A 20,663-nucleotide genomic window follows, 5' to 3' on the forward strand; every position below is an offset into this window, starting at 1 on the left:
ATAAAATATGGTAATACTTTAATTATTTTCCAAATTCAAATATTTGCTATTCATTCATTCACGCACGCAAACTCTTTCTCCTCTTTTTTAATATATATTATCTTATTTAATATATTTTTTAATATATTATTATATATAATAGATATGGAATAAAAAAATACTAATTCGTATAGAAATTTGATTTAATGATATAATTTACTTGAATCTTGATAATATATATAATAATATTTAAAAAACAAAATAGAAATATATATATAAAGGAAAATTGTAAAAATCGTATTTCGTACAAATAATTTAATCCTAATTGCATAAAATATTTACTTCTTTGTTAATTAATTTTAATTACGTGTTATTAATGCTATATATTATAAATTCATTAATATAAATATAAACAACACATCCATGTCGGTTAATATTATTAAGTATACAAATAAATTAAAAGTCAAAGCTTCCTAGAAATAAACAATCGATCCGCAATAATCCGTAAAAGATTGAAAAAGTTATCTTAATTTTCTTTTATACATCTCTCCCACTTCTCGGGCAGATGATGAATTTCCTGGCGGTAAAATAATGGTGGTTTTGAGTCGATAAAGTAGGTAATACAGTTTTCGACTTCTTCGAACGTTTTAAAGTGGCTATTGAGCACTATATAATGTTGAAGCAATCGGAAAAAATAAAAATTATAGAAAGCATATAATGCATAATATGCGCCTTATTGCAACTAATTTTGTTTACTGTACTCGTGATGAATATATTGAAGTTACGTTAAACTTTTAGTCCGGTAATATAATCTACTAGGTTGATATTATATAACCCCCACAACTAGCGGGGAAAATATTTTCATTCCAATATTTAATACGATCGTTTTAATTATTAAGGCTGGAACTTATTTTTGCATCTAATATATCAATCTGTAAGAGTACAAACATGACAAATACGATATAGGGAATAAACAAGAAGTGTTGATCTTAACTGATTAGTCCTTACAACGAGCACCGATTGGTCCTTAGTTCTGAACATTGATTGGTCTTTATCGCATGTACCGATTGGTTCAATAAATTAAACCAATAGAAATCTAAAATTTCATTCTAGTTTCTAACGGACAAATAAGAAATTTATAAAACAAATCAGATTTTCATTAATTCATTATACAATTCTTTTTATAATTTCTTAAAATAAATTCACCAAATAGTAAATTGGCAAGAATTATAAATGATCAACCCCTTCCCCCTCTCCTACTCTTTGGTACTTTATGATGAAAAGGTTAAGTTAGGCAGTAGAAGCAGAACTAGCAGAGACATCACGAAATTTTAAGACACTGACACTGAAAGGTACTACTGTATTTGTATTTGTATTTAAACACTAAACGGAGGTACCTTAGATTATATCTATACGGGTTATTAATGAAACATTTATCTAAAAGATTAAAACATCTTTTTTAAGAGTAACTACTGCGTCTCAAATAATAGTTCCAAGTTATAGATCGGTGTATACGTGTCTCTCTTTTCATCTCTTTCTATCCTTTACCACCGCTACTACCCCCTCCAGATATTTTTTCTTTCTATTTCTTTCGGTTTTCCATATTAATTTTTTTCTTATTAATTAAAGTCCTCTGCGTAATGTGATTATCTAGACAAAAAACATATTGTATTATTTTCGTCTGAGAGTGTTATTTAGTGAAAAGAAAAGGTTTCACTAACGTTATAAGATATTTATTATAATTGACTTAATTATAATAACACACATACACACACACATATATACAACATAAATGACTATGCCGATTCTTATTTAATTATAATTCCTTCATTATTTCTAATCGATGTTGCGCGACAATGAATTCGTATAAAAAGATAGACTTTGATTAACTATACTATATTTAATCAATTTCATATTATATATATATATATATATTGATTAATTGCAATATTTAATAATTGTTATATATATATATATATATATATATATATATATACATATCTATGATAATAATCTTCAAATTTTCAATGTCTTTTTTTAGATCAACACATTTCTTTGACACGCAATGGCTGTCAAAGGACTAGTTGCTGCAATAGTTCAGTTTCTGACCCATCAATTGGAGGATGGGAATATTACAGCAGATTCCCGTGAGAGTCTTGAAGTAGCGATTCAATGTTTAGAAACAGCCTACAGCGTACAAGCAAGCGATACACCTGCTAAATTTAACTTGTATGAAGCTTACAAAGCTGCTGTTGAAGATGCTAAGCCAGATCTTGGACCAGAAGCTTCACCAGAGGCTAAAGCTGAAGCTGAAAGATATAAGAATGAGGGTAATGCTTTGGTCAAAGCAGAAAAACTCGAAGAAGCTATTAACAATTATACCAAGTATGTTGTATAATAAATTAATATAATTGATTATTTAATTTCTATGTTGCATGTAATAATCGCTTATTAAATTTATATCCATTTTTAGGGCAATTGAATTGAATGCGCATAATGCAGTTTATTACTGTAACCGAGCTGCAGTCTACAGCAAGCTTGGAAATCATCATCAAGCTATTAAAGATTGTCATACAGCATTATCTATCGACCCTATGTATAGTAAAGCATATGGACGATTAGGTCTGGCATATTCAAGTTTGGAGAGGCACAAAGAAGCCAAAGAAAGCTATCAAAAGGCTTTGGAAATGGAGCCTGATAATGAGAGTCATCGAAATAATTTACAAATAACTGAAGAGAAATTGGCTCGACAATGTGTTTGTAATATGGGATTAGGTGGAGCACCAGGATCATTGCCAGATTTAAGCGCTATGTATAATAATCCTGCTCTGACAAGTGTGGTACAACAAATATTGTCAGATCCAGCTATGCAAAATATAATAAGTAATTTGTTCTCAAGAACAAATGTTGAACATAGAGAACGGCGCATGGAAGCATTGATTGAAGCGTTAGTTAAACAATTCTAATTTTTGTAGTTAGAAAAAAAAATCTTTTAAATAAATCTAATTACTTTGCAACTTTTTAGGGGTCTACAATTAGCGCAGGAAATGCAGAGCGAGAATCTGGAACTGATGGAGACCATAAGGAGGCAGATGGGAGGGAACCCTAACGATCCTGATCCACCACAACATAATTAAATTCTGTATTAGAGTCATCAACGTAAGATCGAAATAATCAAGGTTGATTTTAATGTGGAAAAATTTGAAGACAGTGGAATAATCACTTTTTTAAAAAGTTATTGCAAAGTACATATGAACATTTTACTTACAATTCAGTTTAACCTATCTTACTTAAAAATGAATATTTATACGCATACGCATAATCATGTCTATGGTCATATATACTACTTAAGAATTCTCTTTAAAACTTAGAAGTTGAATAAATGTAAAATATTGTCTTCTGAAATTCTCTCGTATGAAATTTTTAATGTTTTAGCTAAATTAAAAAAAAAAAATGATTAAAAACAAAAAACGGATATATAACGTACTATATACTATACGTACTTACAAAGGCTGAAATTAAAATTAGGATAAAATTTTTTTCTATTATTCTATAATCAAAACAAAATTAAATGTTCTTTTTTTTGTATAACAAACAAATTATATTGTTCTTTTCTTAATATGTATCAGTAAGATTTATCGTAAATGTGTTTATATTATCATTTAAAATTATACATATACTATTAACTGTTATATTTCATCAATACTACTATTATTACTATTATTATTATTATTATTATTATTATATACTGTTAATTCAATATGATGATGAAATATTTAAAAAGTTGGAAAATTTAATGGAAACTAAATACATGCTCATAAATTCTGCCATAGTATATCAAAAGGTGATATTTGATCTATTTCTTCATCGTCTCAAAATATTTAATCTGACATATTAGAATCATCTAAAGACCTAAATAACATGAGTATATTTAATGACAAATGAATTACATATTTCCTATGACGTCATCTTGAAGATTCTATAAAAACATCTTGCGTTCTAAGGTATTAGACATCAAAATAGTGTAATTTTTCAATTATTCTATCTAACTCTAGTTAATCATATATATATCATATATATATACTCCAAAGTTCGTTTCGTGGCATCTTGAATCACATTATTTGGTATATTATTATTTGTTTTTAAAATATCTAGTATCTAAATTTTAACAAAATTAAAATTTTATATTATGTAGTCTATTATTCTTCTAATCTATAAACTATTTCATTATTTCTTTAAAAAAATACACTAGTTATTTGTGATAATGAATTTTTATGACATTCGCTAGGAGATGTTACATGTTAATATAATGTTACGCGATTCAAATTTGGCTGTAGAAAATTGGAAAGAAAAAATCGTCTATTCATTACCATTTGATTTTTATTCGAAATTAATTAATTTGTAAAATAAATAATCTGCTTTCTGCAAAAAAATCAGTATGTAAATTTCTACATTACCGACACTGCACTTACGCAAATGTCTTTTTCGTACTAGCACTTATTAATAAAATTTCCAAAAATTCTAAATAGTGCTTCAATCATCAACAAAACTAGAAAAAAAGAAAATTGTTTACACAATTTGACTAATTAAAAACATTATAAACTATAAATAAAATCGAATTAATCAGGCATGATAGTTAAAAGATTATTTTAACTTATCAAGCAATTTCGTTTATTTTGATACTCGATAAAGTTGAATAATTTTATGTTACAGTATTGAACCAGTTTATGTAAAACTGTGTAGTAGTAGTAGTAGTAGTAGTGTAGTAGTAGTAGAGTAGTGGTAGTAATAGTAGTAGTGTGTAGTAATAGTAGTAGTAATAGTAGTAGTAGTAATAGTAATAATGTAATGTAGTAATGATAATATAATAGTAATAATTATAATATAACTTTTTAATTTTTTTTTTTCAATTTTTTTCTCTAAGTAATCTAACACAATATACTAGTATTAGATGATATACTATTTAGTACCTAACAAACATAAACAAATTAAACAAAATAGCATTAGGGCCATGCATTTAGGATCATCTTATTATTGTAACTATAGGATCACGTATTATTTCAATTTATGTTGAATAATACAAAGTGCTGATGATCCTTAGAAAGAGTAACTAACGCGTGTTGACTCTGTCATAGTAGAGAAATTGCTCAATCTAATCACCCCACAATATGCACAGTTAATTAAGGGGTAACGTTATTCTAACACTCGGAAAAATAACTTATTTTTGAGCATTTTTTATAAAAATATGGTAAGTGCAAAGTAAAATTCATTTAGATGACTTATTACATATGTCAGCGTTAAATTATATAATTAAGTTAAATCGTAGAAATATTAGGTTTTACCAAAAATAAATAAGCGTTTTTGAGAAAGCGTATAAAACTAGTAGTTTTATAAAATAATTAAATAAAATATAAATTCACAAGAGACGAGTAGTTAAAGTATGAGATTGACATTTAATTAGTCTTTAAAGTCAGATTTTCTTACTACAATAATGCTCGTAGTTTTCCGTTATTATCTCTTCCTATACTTTAAAAACCAATGTTCTGTTAGTCATGCTGTTTTATCTAATCTTTTATAATTTTGTTTTACATTTACCATATTTCCATAAAAAATTCTAAGAAATAGGAAATTTTTCTGAGCACTAGAATGACGTTACCCTTTAACGCCATTTTGAGTACTCGAATGAGTACTGACTTGACTTTTCTCTTTTCTTTCTTCTCTCTCTCTCTCTCTCTCTCTCACTCTCTTTTTGCATTAGATTGCAATAGTTAATATTACGAATGTTCTTGTAAATATTGAAATGAATCATACGTATGTAATATTATTTAATCTTGATTTTTGTTTTTCTAATTAAGTAAAACATATTTGTGAAAGAATGAAACAGAATTAATAATTTATAAAAACAACCCTTACATCCTATGTACAAATTATTGCGATTAGATGTAGAAAAAACAATTTGTTTAGATTTTCTTTTGATACAAATTTGCTATTGAATTTTTTTCTTTTTCTTTCTTTATTTTCTTTTAATTGAGATATTGTTATCCTTTTGCATTGCCAATAAGGAACTCGCGTTATAACGAATAATTTTGCAAGATTTCTATTTTAAACGAAATCTTATATTGCTTTTGAAACATTTATTTTCTGAGAACTTTTATTTACCGTTTATATTTAAGTTGGAAATTTTATTTTCCTACTGTACAAAATTTCTTTGCATGCCAATAGTAAAAATATAATCACATAGATATCATGGAAAAAAAACTCTGATAGCCATGATCAAAATGATGTGAATATATTACATGTAGCAATTAATTCGGTGCCTTTTAAACAAATTTAGTGTTTATTTATAAAGTAATTAGTTTCTATTAAGTATTTTATAAAGTTTTAATAGTTATTTACGAAATATTTATTTATAAAGTGTTATTCTTCAATTTATCTTCCATTATTTTCGATGGCTTTAATTCATCCACCTTTCAAGCAGCTACCGAATTCATTGATGAAAAAAAGATGGCGATTTTGATGGATTTAATATCAAGACACCGAATTAATTGCTACACCTAATACTTTTTATATGTATTTCTGTTTTTCCTTTTTGCTTTTTAAATCTATGAAGAATTTAATATTCCTATAGATGTAAAAACATTCTAGCTGAAGTGTCATCCTATTTTCGAATAAAATTCTTTAACAAACATTTTCATTTTTACATCAATCGTTCTACCGTTATTATTGACATGATCGAGTTTATACTGGTCTCACACTGACTTATCAGCAAAATACAATTATTGTCAACTACAGTCGAATCCTGAGTTTACTCAATTTTAATCGCCTGTTTCATTAATTTAATAATAATAATTATAGTAATAATAATAACAACCATAATAAACATATATTATATTTTCCAAATAAAAAAAAAAAATTAGAAACAAAAAATAAAAAGAATTATAATAATAAAAAAGAATCGAATAATTTTCACGTGACAACAGCAAAATGCAAATATAGATATATAAAAGTAAAAAACAGATAATCATTTCGATTCACGAGTCTACGAAGTAACAATTTCCAATTCGTCATTCGTTACTTATGAAAATCATATTTTACAAATAACAATTTTTAGAATCGCCAGGAAAACTTAATAGGTACATATGTACATGACGCATTGATTCAACAACTAATTAATTAATCAATTAACCAATCAATTAATCAATCAATTAGGGCTCCAACACCTGCAATAATAAATCAGTGTGATATATCCAATGAAGCTCGTTATATATACTCATCTAAAACAAAAGTACTAATATTATAGGATGAGCGTGAATCATAATAATAATATATTAACTAATAATAATAATATTAAAAATAATAATAAATTCAAGCAACGACTGGTTCGGGACTACACGGCTGCAGTTCCGGTTCATTTTGCGATTCTGCTGTGTTCGAGTTATTCGAAGTAGAAGATGCTGTCGTAGCACTTGTATCATGATTTGAAATAGAATCGGGTGTCATAGCAGCCCATTGTGCAGCATGAGGTGCTGTACGTGCTTCTCTTCTGGCTTTTCTTTTGGTACGACGTTGTTCCATGACTAAACGTAAACGTCGCATTTTTCCTTTAGTAGCTTCATTTTCTTTCGACAATTCTTCTGCAAGAACAGAAATATAAAAACACGCGCACACACACAGACACATACATACACATACACATATATACACATACCTGTATTTATAGGTATATATAAATTTTGACAATTATTTTTTAAATTATACATACCCAAAGAGTGTCCTGATCCGTTTGAATCATGGCAGCCAACGCCAACAGAGGTTCCATTTCCTGAATTTGGTACACCATTAGATCCAGAAGAACATTGTTGACGACTATTCGAATGCCTATGATGATGCCTATAGTGTCCTGCTGTAGCCGCTGGTGTAGCACATAATAAATCATTTAAGATATGAATAATAGTACTAATATCTCGTTTGGGGCGACCATGTCGATCCTGAAGCGCTGGATTAATAGTCCCACTAAAGGTTCCAGAATATACACCTTTCCCGTGATGATGCATACTTTCTATCATGGCTCCTTGCCTATGTCTCGCATTTTCCTGTATATAACATATATTAAATAAACTATTAATCTCATTGTTTTTTTTCTCTTACAAGATAATTACAAGATTTAAAAATATAATAAAATATACTAATAGTATTATACTATTAAAAAGCATGCTTTTTTAAAAGTAAGATTTCATAAAAAGTTTGAAAAAGCTATAAAGTTGACTACAATTGAATGATAAATTGAAACTTTGATAATAATAATAATAATAATAATAATAATAATAATTATTATAATTATAATAATAATAATAATAATTTATAGAGAGATATATAAAGTGTTTGTTGTATAATACCATTTAAATATAAATACATAAATGTAGACAGGGAGAACTGGCATCGGTAATAATGTATACCTCTGCGAGGTCGACCCGCGAGGTGAATACCTCAGAGGAGAGCTGCTTCAGTTTCTGCGTCAAATTACGAGATGCCTCGGCTAATGCTCGGGTGTCTAGGGCGAGCTTTGCACCTTTGTCGATTAGAGATGAGGCTAGAGGAGAAGTCTGCGACGAGGTAATGTCACCGATGGCGTCCTCTCCGTTTCTCCTCAACGACGTTTCAAGGGACGACTGATGGACGTGATGAGCGGTACAAAGCTTTTTGCTTGCTGGCGTCGTTACATCGTACGATGACGAAGAAGAGGAAGTTGACTCGGAGCATGTGTAATTGATGGAGGTAGATTGTTGCAAATGGTCGATGGAAATGGTCGAGGATGAGGTAGTAGTAGTAGTAGTAGCAACAGCAGCAGCGGCGGCGGCAGCAGCAGCAGCAGCAGCGGCAGCAGCAGCGGCGGCGGTGGCAGCAGAAGTGGCAGCGTTAGTGGCAACGGAGGCGGCAGCAGCGGCTGCGGCTGCGGCGGCGGCAGTAGTAGTAGAGGAGCAGGTGGTTGAAGAAGAAGAAGAGATGACGCCGGAGGGTAAGGGTAAAGGAGAAGGAGATGATGTTGAAGATGAACAGGAAGGGAGAGATGTACAGGACGAGGTACAAGTTGGCTTATACCTCGAATGATGGCGGTGATGGTGGTGATGATGGTGATGATGATGGTGATGATGACTGTGGTAACGATGATGATGGTAGAGGAGTCGAGACTGGCACATACTCGAACAGTTGGTTGCCGAAAACGCAGTGGTAGCGCGACTGGAACAAACTGAACTTGTCGTTTTGGTCGCTGTTGATAAACTCGTGCTGCAGCTCGCCGCAGCATGTAAAGCCGATGCCAAACGGCTTACGAGGGAGGACGTACGGGGTGCTGCTGCGCTTCCTCGTTGAAGTTTCGACGATGTGCTCGCAGTAGAACGTGCAGCCAACAATGTTGATCGCCTACTTTGAAGCGAGGGCGGTACATGATTCGTCGAAAGATTCGGCCCATTTCCACCGATGTTGTTTCCTCCTCCCCCGCCGCCACCTCCTCCTCCCCCTCCGCTCCCGCCTCCACCGACAGTCAAGCTAGTAGTACCACTGCCGTTCGTTTGATTGCTACCTGGTAAAGGCACTCTCACCGTCGATAACTGCAGTTGAATCAGCATCATGTGATCGCCCAACCGCATCGTCAGATTTAGAGGTGCCTTTCCAGACAAGAAGTCGTTCACCTGCGAGTCGTTCAAACTCTCCAATGCTTGCATTACACTTTGCTCTGGTCGTTGTGCCTAAAAAAATATATCATTTCTATAATTACAACTGTTTTACACCTACATATCTTTTCTCTTGTCAATATTTGTATCATACACACATTTTTTCTCAGCATTCACATGAAACAAAACAACAAACCCAACTCGAAATAGAGAAAGGAAAAAATGAGATGAAATAAAAGAAATAGATGATCAAATTAATCGATGATCGAAACGAAACAACAGAATGGCAGATGATAGAAACGAGAAGACCTGCAGAAGGAAGGAAACCTCGTCGCATCGAAGCTCAGAGAGACCCTCGATGGACTCGGCTAGTCAGTCATCCCTCGGCACACCTAACGGACTTCTCTTTCACGTTAACGGCTATCATCGCCTATTCGATATAACTTGATTTGTACATATACGTTTTAAGAAACTACTCACTAATTTTCTAACCCAAAGCTTTTATCCAATCCCCCTATTTTTCTTTTTCACCATTATCAAATAGTAGAAATAATATCGATATACTCTTTGAACGACATTTTGCATAGATAAGTTACGACTATAACTAAGAAAAAAGTAATAATTCAATACTTTACATCATCGTTTCTTTTAATTCAAATTATCCTATCTTGTTTCTAATATTGCATGTACATAAATTATAAACGAAGGTTCATTAATTCTCGTAAATCTCGACACGACGTATCAAAGAAAACTTACCAATAATCCTGTTTCCACGCTCGGCAATAATGTAAGTCTACTTCCATCTTGCAAACGATTTTCCTCGAGAGTTCCATCGCGTAGCAATCTATAGCAAAAGTTTTAGAAAATAAATAAACAAATATTCTAATTAAAAAGATATAAAAGTAGGGGAAGAAACTTACATTAAATAAACGCAATATAAGATAGTATCGATAAAAGAACATATAATGATAAAAAGAAACTTACTTTTAAATGTTAAAAAAATATTCAAAATATACATGGTTTCAAAGTTCCCAATGATAAACAAATTATGAAGAAACAAGTCATGTTTGATCAAACGTATTGGTAGCTCAAAGTACGAATGGCATTTACCTATACACAAAACGATAATGATATCGTCTTATAAGAGATTCTAATATATCAATGGGGTATAACAATAATAATAATAACAATAATATCACAAATAGACAATAAATAAATTAGCTCTTTAATCGAAGAGTACAAATAAACAATCGATGGTCATGGATTTAAAACCACTCATTATTTCTATATAAATTTATCTAAACCTTGGGCTAGAGACCTTTTATAGATCTATGAGATCTATCTCTCTTCCCTCATTTCCTTTTCTTTGTAATAATAACAATAACAATTATAATAACAATATCGCTTTCTATCTATTTTATTTTTAAAATAATTTAATATACAATTCCATTATATTATTCATAATAATCTGCACTGTAATCATAAAAGTGATATTTAGAAAGAATCTTATCAAGTATCTTATTTCTAAATAAAAATTTCATGGAATTGGAAGCGATAGATAAAGCAAAATAAATTTGTTCATTTCTTTGTAACACTTTGAAGAGTAGGAATACGAAGAGGATACAAGATGAAGAAGAAAAAGACGACAAAAAGTAACCGAAAGAGACGGGAAAGGCCAAGAGAAGAGAGACCCGTTGGTCCAAGCTCGTTTCTCCATAAGGCGCATGCGCACACGAGGTCGTCGTGCACACGGTGAGCAACCAAGGGCTGGAACGGGGGCTTGGAGAGAGCTGGAGGAAGACACGCGTATACGTACACGCAGTCGCGTCTCAAAGAGAGAAAGAAAAGGAGAGATAGATATAAAAAGAGAGGGAGAAAACCAACTCGTGCGACCCTGAACGCCCGCGAGCACACATGCACGGAAAAAATCACGTACGATGTTGCTCCGTTTATTTTCAATTCACCATCCTCCTGTGGACTTTTTTTCGCGCCAAATTTGATTTTTCACATAATTTAAATATTATTTGATAACGATTTTAATCAATTATTGGACCATCGTTCGTTCGACATGTTTTCTAGAAACACTTTATCTGATTGGTGTTTTCTTTTAACCTCAACAAATAATTGGCTCGACGTGTAGAAAAACAAACAAAAGACAATAGAATACAAACTGTTATTCAAAAATGTCTCGACATTTCTATAGTTTTTTAATCCCAAATTAACGACAAAATCTGAATGTATAACCTAATCTAAAAAAATATGATGAATATTTTATTATTATTTCCTATCTATAACTGTTAATAAACATTCAATTCTAACCTATTTTTAATTGAATAATTAATGAGATTCTCGTCCACTAACATTACTATGTCAAAAGAAGAAGAAGAAAACGTGTAATTCAAGGGAAAAGAGAAACGCGAGGAATAGAAAAGAACCTTCAAAAAAAATACGTAAAGAGAAGAAGAGAGAAGAAGAGAGAGAAAGAGAGAAAGAAAGAAAGAAAGAGAGAGAGAGAGAGAAAGAAAGAGAGAAAAATAAAAAAATAAACAGCATCATCGTCGATGGATCCGTGTACGGGAATAACCGCTCTCTGTCCTACGTTCTCTGACCGGCCGCTTGCTTTTTTTATTCCTCTTACTCCTACCCTCTCGTGAATTCTTCCACTCGGTCGCCCTCGCGACTGAGCTTGCTGTCTTTTTCTCTCTTAATGCTCGTTTCCTTCCTCTTTCCCCGCGTGTGTGTGTGCGCGCGCGAGAACGTACGTCGTAGATGGCTGTCATCGTTTCGCTCTAGAGAACGCAATTTATCGAGGTATTCTACCTACTGCACCACACCATCACAATTCTCTCTCTCTTTCTGTCTATCTCTAGTAGTTTATTCTTCTATCTGTCTCTCTCCCTCCTTCTTTCTATTTCTAGTAGTTATTTCTTATCTTTACCTAACTCTTTCCCTTCCTTTTATCCATCCCTTTCTTTATATCGCGCAGTAGTAGTATCTTTGTATCTATCTTTCTTTCTTTCTTTCTTTTCTTGTGCATACACGCGCTACAGTGAAGGAGGATCCATGGAGAGCGACGGCCCCCACGACGCCTACGAAGCGTGTGCACACGTACTCCCTCTATATATCTATCTTCTTTCCTCCTTTTCTTTCATTTCCCCCCCTGCCCTTCCCATCTCTCGCGCTCGCTCTGTTTGTTCGTCTCTCTTTCTCTTTCTCTCTCTTTTTCTCTCTCTCTCTCTCTTTCTCTCACTCCCTCTTTTGAGAAAGAGATTTCTCCTACTCGATCGTGGCCGCCGCACCACGTCCGAAAGCGCACCACATACACACACCGGTGACGACTATTCCGCGAGCTCGAGCATTCTCTCGTACGGGTCAACAACGGTTTCTCTTTCTTTCCTCCTTTCATGAAGCGTCTCTCTTTTACGGTTTCGTATGATCTTGTATATGCCTAAGGATTTTTATATCTTCCTTGATAAAGTTTTAATTGCTTTGATCGAAAATAATTTTTTTGTTATTCTTCATAAAAATGAATATGGGGGACTATTCTTTTTATCATAATTCTTTCATTATAACGAAAGAAAGACAGGAAATGATATGCATTTTTTCTTTTTCTCTTTTTTTCTTTCCTTCTTTCTTTCTTTCCTTATTTTGAATTTTGTATTTATGTACATATTAATACATTCGATGGCCTACAACTATTTTTTTTCTACTTTATTTCTAACTAAACATATATAATCTTTGTTAAGAAGATTAGAATAAAATAAATAAAGAAAAAGAAAACACATCGTGAAATCGCGTTCGATATTTCTAATATCGAACTACATTTTTACGCGGGAAAATTCAAACTAACTATTTCGAACTACATGAATTCTATTGCGTAAACTACTTTGTTGTGTTGATTAATCTTTCGTTTTTGAAAAAATACGAAAGGAATTGGAAGTTTCTGAGAAATAATGAATCAGTTGATTATAACATGTATCATCCTCGAGTATTACTCACCTCTCGAGGTGTAATAAACAGATGCGTTCTTTAGCGACCTTGAGTCTTTTCGAAATATTCTTCTTAAGATTTTCAATAGTTTCGGATCGATCTACTGTAAGATCGAATTGTCCACCAGTAGTTGGGGTGATGCTGATGGTGATCTCGTCGGGTTCGACGGCTGCAGCCACGACGCAGCCACACCCTGGCGGGGACGGGGATGTGGTTGGGATCGGTGAAGAAGAATTAGACCTTAGACTGGAGGGCCGACCAGCAGCAGGAGGACGATGATGATAGTCCGGTTCGTTGGGTAAGGTAGGGTCAGGTGAATTTAACCAGGAGGATATTGAGGAGGCGGAGGAAAAGGGGGAGGAAGAAGAGGAGGAAGAAGAGGGGGGGCAAGAGGAAGATGAAGAAGAGGTAGAGGAGGAAGAAGCGGAGGATGGCGAGGATGGCGAGGAAGACGAGACGGAAGAAGAGGAAGAAGTTGAAGAGGGAGAGAAGGAGGACGAGACAGCAGAAGAGGAGGTCACCAAGGCGGCGGCAGCAACAGCAGCGGACTCTTCGACAACAGTTGTTCTACTACGTATCTTAGATTCTTCCTCCTTCTCCTTTCCCATAATTATATCCGATGACGACGTCGGTGGCTGGGAACTACCTTCCATACTGTCGAATCGTGCAACAACAACTACGTAAGATCCTTCTTCGGAAAAGATCTTCAACAATTTTCTTCCTTTTTCTTCCTTTCGAAGCTGATACTGCTCGCTTTGTTCCACCTTGAATAGTTGGAGTAGGAGTAATAGTGGTAGTCGTCTTGCTTGTGGTCGTCGTCGTCGTCGTCGTTGTTGTCGTCGTTTTCCTCGCCGTTGCCGTTGCCGTTGCCGTTGCCGTCGCCGTCCTCGTCTTCTTCGTTTTCGTTCTCGTTCTCGTCCTCGTCGTCGTTCTCCTCGTCGTTCTCGTCGTCGTGTTCACGCGTCGCTTCTTCTTCTCTTTTCTTGATGTACAAACACGCTCGCGCACGATACAAGCACGCACGCACCAAAGCAGGCACACGCGGCTGGGAAAGCACACTCGTACCCAACACCCACACCCACGATCGCGAGTCACAGTGTGTAGCCCCTACGCTCGATCTATCGATCCCACTAAAGCGTTTTTCTCTTCCTCCTCCACCTCTGTTTCTTTCTCTTTTCTCTTCTCTTTCTCTCCCCTACTTCTTCTTCTTCTTCTTCTTTTTCTTTTTCTTTTTCTTCTTCCCAAGAATTCGTCGAAATCTTTTATTTTTCTTGATCCAATCGAGAGACGCGCCACTGGGGGGAGTTCCGACGGCAAAGGTAATCGGTCGAATCGGTCAACTTATCTTACTAATGATTGTCAAAGGTAAATTAAGAGAAACGTTCTCGGGAATGTATGCATTTAAAAATGATTAAACTTCTCGATCGATATCACCGATAAATAATCGAACGCTTATAGAGATTCTTTTTCTTTTTTTTTATTCTCTTTTCGAGTATATCACGATTTCAACAGTATTTGAACACTATTAATTTTCTTCTTTATTTTGTCGCCGGTACGTACAATGGTGATACGACATACGTGATAGACGCTCGCAAACTACCTTTGCTTCCTCCTCCGCCCCTTCCTTCTATCTTTTCTTCTTCCTCTCACCCACTTTTATTTGTTCTTATCTTTTTCTTTCTCTCTTTATCTCTATCTCTCTCTCTCTCTCTCTCTCTTTTCGATGACCTCACGTGTTCATTCTTGTCAATACGCACTGACCCTCCTTCCCTAAGTGATTACAACTAAACGCAACTGCCATCGAGCAGCAACCAAAACCCTGGAAGAGCTCCTGTGAAATAGCCGAACGTAACCGAACTTTTCCGAACTATTGCGCAAGATGGCGCTGATTGAGTGCCTGTCTGTCAAATTTAAATAATTTAAGCGCCATTTTTTTATTCTATATTATCGATGGCACAATTTTTTTTATCGAAATAATTATACATGAAATGTAATACTAATTATAGTATGAATGAATACATTTATTATTTTATTCTTTTATGTTTTTTTATTTATTTCTTCTGAAAATTTCTTTTTAAGAAATTATTACCCTTTCACCTTAATTGTTACAATCTTAGTACATAATGAATTGGAATTCCTTTATCATTTTCGCTATTTTTCTTTCTCCTTTTTTGTCTTTCCTTCGTTCTTATAAAGTATATTTTTAATAATATTAATAACGAAGCGATATATACATGAAATAATTACAGCTGTTCGATCGCATCAAATATTCTGTAGAGAAATAATATTGTGTATATACATTTATATATACACTTATATAGCTCTTTGGTTAAGTTTTGCTATTATTCATTAATTAACGGAATTTATTAGTTACAATAATAGTTATAATAATAGAATATAAGTTAATAAGACTTACTTAATTACAGAGCAAATATATACATCATTTTCCAACGATGTATTATTACGATACAAGCTTCAACTATATATACAATAATTTTTTTATATAAATATTTAGTAAAACACTGGAAGAAGAGAGTGTTCGTATTATATTTACATACTTATAAATGAAAATTTAAAAATAGAAAATTCGAATAGAAAAATATATGAAAGCTATTTTTTGAGATAGTTTTGATTATACACCTTATTCACGTAGAAATAATATTTATGGCTATTCATTATTTGTGCTTAGATATTGATTTCTTTTGAGAAACTAAAAGAAATCTATGAAAATTTAGTATTTTAATAAGAAACTATGTATTCGTTTGCTCGTTATTTCATTTTAAAGAAAAAATTTAAATATTTATGATTTAAACTCCTCTGAATCTAAATCGATCTTTTTAAATTCATATCCTCCCCTACCATCCATTCGTAAAAGGTGCTGTAATCAAATAGATAATATTTATTATTAACAAATAATTGTCTTTTTAATGCATAAAGAATTGTTTGTCTTACCTCGTGATGTTTCCAAAGAGATTTTCTATGAGAAACAGTAAATAAAGTAATATTTGCATCTTTACAATAAGAATATATAGAATCCTCAACATCAATGCTAACAGCACTCGTGCATTCATCTAATATTGCAAATTGTGGTTTGTGGTAAAATAATCGGGCCATCTAAAAAAATATTTAATTAATATTATATACTAATTAATAGAAAAATCTTATATTTAAGTTTATCTACTTAACGATAAAATATTTCATTAACACGTTAAGCACTATGCCAGTCCTTATAGATCGACTGTAGCCATTTAGGTTTATGCTATATAACCACGCGCACCGGTCCTTGCATACTGATTGTTACATTAAAAATTTCGTATTGGCGACATCAAATGTTGTTTAATCAAAGCTTTCAGGAAATGAATATAATATTTTCATAAAAATTAATGTATTTTATTAATGTTCGTTACTTAGTTTAGAGCTCACGCATCATAGATGATCGCCTCCACTTGACAGCAGAATGCATCGTAAACGAAAAGCCCGACAAAATAGGCTTGGAGCTTAATGTGTTAAATATCTTACCGCAATACGTTGTTTTTCTCCTCCTGACAAAACATCCATCCAATCGGCAACGGCATCCCATTTTTGATTTTCAGAATTTCCTTGATTTTCTCTTTCCAGAAGATATTCTAATTGCACTATACGTAAATAATTTAACAAATCTTCGTCGTTAGTTTGTCCTCTTCTGATCATTTCTTCTTTAGTGTGAGGATAAATAATTTGGTCTCTTAGAGTACCTAACGTCATGTAAGGACGCTGTGGTATATAGAATAATTTTCCACGTGGTGGTTTTGTAATGACACCATCCCAAACAGGCCATAACTAATTACGTATAAGCAAACAAAAATATATATATAATTTAAAATTATAAAGTTGTATAACATAATATACAAATAAATCAAAATAAAGATCAGAAATAATTTACCTCTCCAAGAATTCTGAATAATGAACTCTTTCCACAACCGTTTGGACCACAGACTAATACATTCATGCCAGATTTAACTTCAAATGACAATTCTTTGATAAGAATATCTCCATTTGGTGTTATAAGAGGAACACGGTCGAATCGTATAATATTATCTTTTGCAATGGTTTTTCCAGCACCTGGGTAAATATTTGGATCACTCTTCGAGTCGGTGATCATTGTTCTAACATATTTTCCAGAGTTCAAGTCATTTAATACATCTTTTATTTCTGTAACTCTTGCTGTAAAACCTGCTAATCTTGTTATCTCTCTGCTTGATAATATGAGTAAGCCCAATGCTTCTGAAAATTTAACCAACATTCTTCCATATGTATAATAATATTTAAATCGATGTTCAGAAGAGCCTGAAAGAACGGGGTGATCCTTTTTAAAGAATGGTATACTAACGGCAGTAAAGCCAAACAATAATGCCAGATCTGAAAAAAAAACCATAAATTTTTAACAATTATCATTTTAATTAAATATATCTATGTTTTACTTAGTAATTAATTTACATTTTCCAATAAAATTGTCAAATATGCCTATGAAACATCTATATTCCAAAAATTTACGAAGATGTGAAACCTGAAACAAAATATACATGTATTGATATATTGCTGCTATAGAAAGTTTTTTTCCACTTACCAATTTATGAAAACTAGTTAAAAGAATTAATTTTTCTCTATTGTTTCCTTGATAAAATGCTATTTCTTCCGAATTGGTGATTAAACGTGAATTGATATGTCGATATTCACCTTCCAATTGTTGTTCTTTCACAGTCATTTGTGTTATTGGTCTTCTCAAGTAGGTAATACAAGTACCAGCGAATATTAGATATGTAAGTATCAATAATGGTGTCTACAAAAGAAACAGAAAAAAGGGGAAAACAGAAAAAAGAAATAATATCAAGTAACTGAAAAGAACAAAAAGTATGGTTTCTTTAAGTGTATGATATTGAATATAAAGAAGCATTTTTCTTTATATTATATTTCTATGAAGTCATATTTCCTAAATTATATTTAATATATATAGTGTACAATAATATAAAAGTACACTAAATGTATTCACACAGAGCAAAAACAATGGTAACATATGAAATAAGTATTATAATATATTTACATACTTCTCCGCCTAAAGTATTGGTCATCCTCAAAGCATATAAAATAATGTCAAACATTGGCTTCATTATATTGCCATACAAGTCTGTAAAACTTTCACAAAATTTATCTACATCGGTTGTTAATAGTTGATCTGGATTTGCAATGCGAGAGTCTAAATTATTTATCTTATAATATGTAAAGCCCCTGAAAACAAATAAAAATATATATTAATTAAGATCTACATTAAAGTTTCACTCGAAAGAAAAAACTTATAAATTGTAATATTATTTTAACACTAAACCTATCACGCGCGATTAAATTACCGCGTATTGTAATTTATAAAAATTGTGGTAATCACGCATAAAATTTACATTATTCATTTCTAAATAAAATAAAATATATTGTTCATTATCCAATTGGCTAAAATTTCACTTTATATTAAAATACACGTTCTTTTAAAACGATCATATTATTATTTACAGTAGGAATAGACTAGCATGAGAGAGAGAGAGAGAAGTATAGGTAATTTAGTATTAAAATGTCTTGACCTCGACTTATTTATATATAAATATGTAATATGTAATATATAATATATAATATATAAATATATTTTTAATAATGTGTGTGTTGAAAAAATTATATAACCTTCGAATTATTACAATAGGATTCCTATGTTAATCTTAATTAGCAATTATAATGGCTAATGAAAAATAGAAAAGAAACTTACTTGAGGTAATGATTGGTTAAATAATGCGTTAGATTTGTGCGTAATTTCAACTTCACTTCGCCTATACTATATTTTAAAATGTTGTTTACAACTGCTACCTAGACAAATAAATTTACATTTAAATATACAATGAATTAATAAAAAAAAACAAAATAAGGTTATTCAGCAGTTAGAAAAAAAATATATCAAGAGTCATTGTTAATAATTTATGCGATATTTTCAAGTACTCACGCTAGGTAATACGATTATAAATTTCATTAAAAGTTTCTTGAATAAAGGAAGATTCATGGTGATAATTGCTCTAAAAAAACAAACATCTATTAGTAAAAAGAAAATAATTGGAAAGAATAAATAAAATAATTAAAGCATACGTTTCAATAAGAGTAATTATTTGTATCATCCAAAGATCGCAAACTGATCTGGCAGTTAAAGAACCAGCGATAAGCAGCAGGAACAAAAATTCGGATGATATTAATCCAGGAATGCTAATGGACAATAGTTTAAATAATTGTCGAAAAAATGCTGCATTGACTTGAGTTTTTGGACCTTTACGTTTTTCCTAATAGAATTAAATAATATTTAATTAATTGTATCTATTTTTTATCTTTAATAATAATTTTCAAATGATTACCTCTTTAATGAAATATTGTATATTGTTGTTAGACCAATTAACATTCCTATAAACGGAAAGAAATATATTTTATTAAATATGATGGATACAATTATTATCTTATCACGCAAATACTTACTTGCTTTTAACATGTTTTTTTCCTTTTTTTTTTACCAACCATAGTAAACTACTAATTGCCAAAGATCCAGCTAATGCATATTTCAATGTATGTTTACTAAGTGCTGGTGCCATCCTTCCTTTTCAGTACTATCTAACTAACTAAATTCTTTAGCATCTATCGCGCATATAAACTATATGTTATGAATATGCTACTTCGATTCTACAGGGTAAAGGTTAAAACATATGTAAGAAGTGGGGTGAGATTATTAATCAGCTTTTTCATGATGTTTCAAATTGAATTAAATAATATTAAACAAGATATTATATTGCAATCATTTCAATATTGCAATCGTAAATAAATATTGCTATTTATAACAAAATTTAAATAATACATCGCGTAGAAAATAAATAATAAATGGTATTACGAAAATCGAAGAATAAAAATGGAAAAACAAAAATATGTTTTAAATAATTGATAAATACAATTTTATAAGACTCTTTAAGG

At 31.8% G+C, this 20,663-nt stretch overlaps 3 protein-coding genes across 7 annotated transcripts; 1 reads left to right on the forward strand and 2 right to left on the reverse strand.

Annotated features, from left to right (window-relative positions):
- The first annotated feature begins 1,228 nt into the window (after nt 1-1,228).
- LOC122525260 (small glutamine-rich tetratricopeptide repeat-containing protein alpha) lies at nt 1,229-3,814 on the forward strand. Of its 3 annotated transcripts, none has more exons than XM_043647937.1 (4): nt 1,229-1,331; nt 2,021-2,364; nt 2,453-2,926; nt 3,005-3,814. In XM_043647937.1, exons 2-4 carry the CDS (start codon nt 2,045-2,047, stop codon nt 3,114-3,116), a joined length of 906 nt encoding a protein of 301 aa, XP_043503872.1. In that variant the 5' UTR covers nt 1,229-1,331; nt 2,021-2,044; the 3' UTR covers nt 3,117-3,814. The 3 variants fall into 3 exon arrangements, with proteins under 3 accessions (XP_043503872.1, XP_043503884.1, XP_043503876.1); XM_043647949.1 differs by having other exon boundaries at nt 3,019-3,814; XM_043647941.1 differs by lacking the exon at nt 1,229-1,331 and adding an exon at nt 1,476-1,689.
- Nucleotides 3,815-7,046: 3,232 nt separating this feature from the next.
- On the reverse strand, nt 7,047-14,524 carry LOC122523925 (midnolin homolog). Of its 3 annotated transcripts, XM_043645927.1 has the most exons (6): nt 13,650-14,524; nt 10,407-10,494; nt 9,323-9,725; nt 8,436-9,226; nt 7,742-8,072; nt 7,047-7,613 (listed from the first exon to the last, which is right to left on the reverse strand). In XM_043645927.1, exons 1-6 carry the CDS (start codon nt 14,291-14,293, stop codon nt 7,345-7,347), a joined length of 2,526 nt encoding a protein of 841 aa, XP_043501862.1. In that variant the 5' UTR covers nt 14,294-14,524; the 3' UTR covers nt 7,047-7,344. The 3 variants fall into 3 exon arrangements, with proteins under 3 accessions (XP_043501862.1, XP_043501857.1, XP_043501849.1); XM_043645922.1 differs by having other exon boundaries at nt 8,466-9,725; XM_043645914.1 differs by having other exon boundaries at nt 8,436-9,725.
- Nucleotides 14,525-15,669: 1,145 nt separating this feature from the next.
- On the reverse strand, nt 15,670-20,520 carry LOC122523947 (ATP-binding cassette sub-family D member 3). Its single transcript, XM_043645939.1, has 12 exons — nt 20,178-20,520; nt 20,060-20,105; nt 19,800-19,987; nt 19,660-19,729; nt 19,429-19,526; nt 18,725-18,905; nt 18,247-18,459; nt 18,117-18,186; nt 17,563-18,038; nt 17,160-17,459; nt 16,593-16,754; nt 15,670-16,518 (listed from the first exon to the last, which is right to left on the reverse strand). The coding sequence occupies exons 1-12, from the start codon at nt 20,288-20,290 to the stop codon at nt 16,441-16,443; spliced, it is 1,995 nt and encodes a 664-aa protein (XP_043501874.1). The 5' UTR covers nt 20,291-20,520; the 3' UTR covers nt 15,670-16,440.
- Between the last annotated feature and the right edge of the window lie 143 nt (nt 20,521-20,663).

Source organism: Polistes fuscatus, unplaced genomic scaffold (genome assembly GCF_010416935.1).
Source record: "Polistes fuscatus isolate 324 unplaced genomic scaffold, CU_Pfus_HIC Scaffold10, whole genome shotgun sequence".
Lineage (NCBI taxonomy): Eukaryota > Metazoa > Arthropoda > Insecta > Hymenoptera > Vespidae > Polistes > Polistes fuscatus.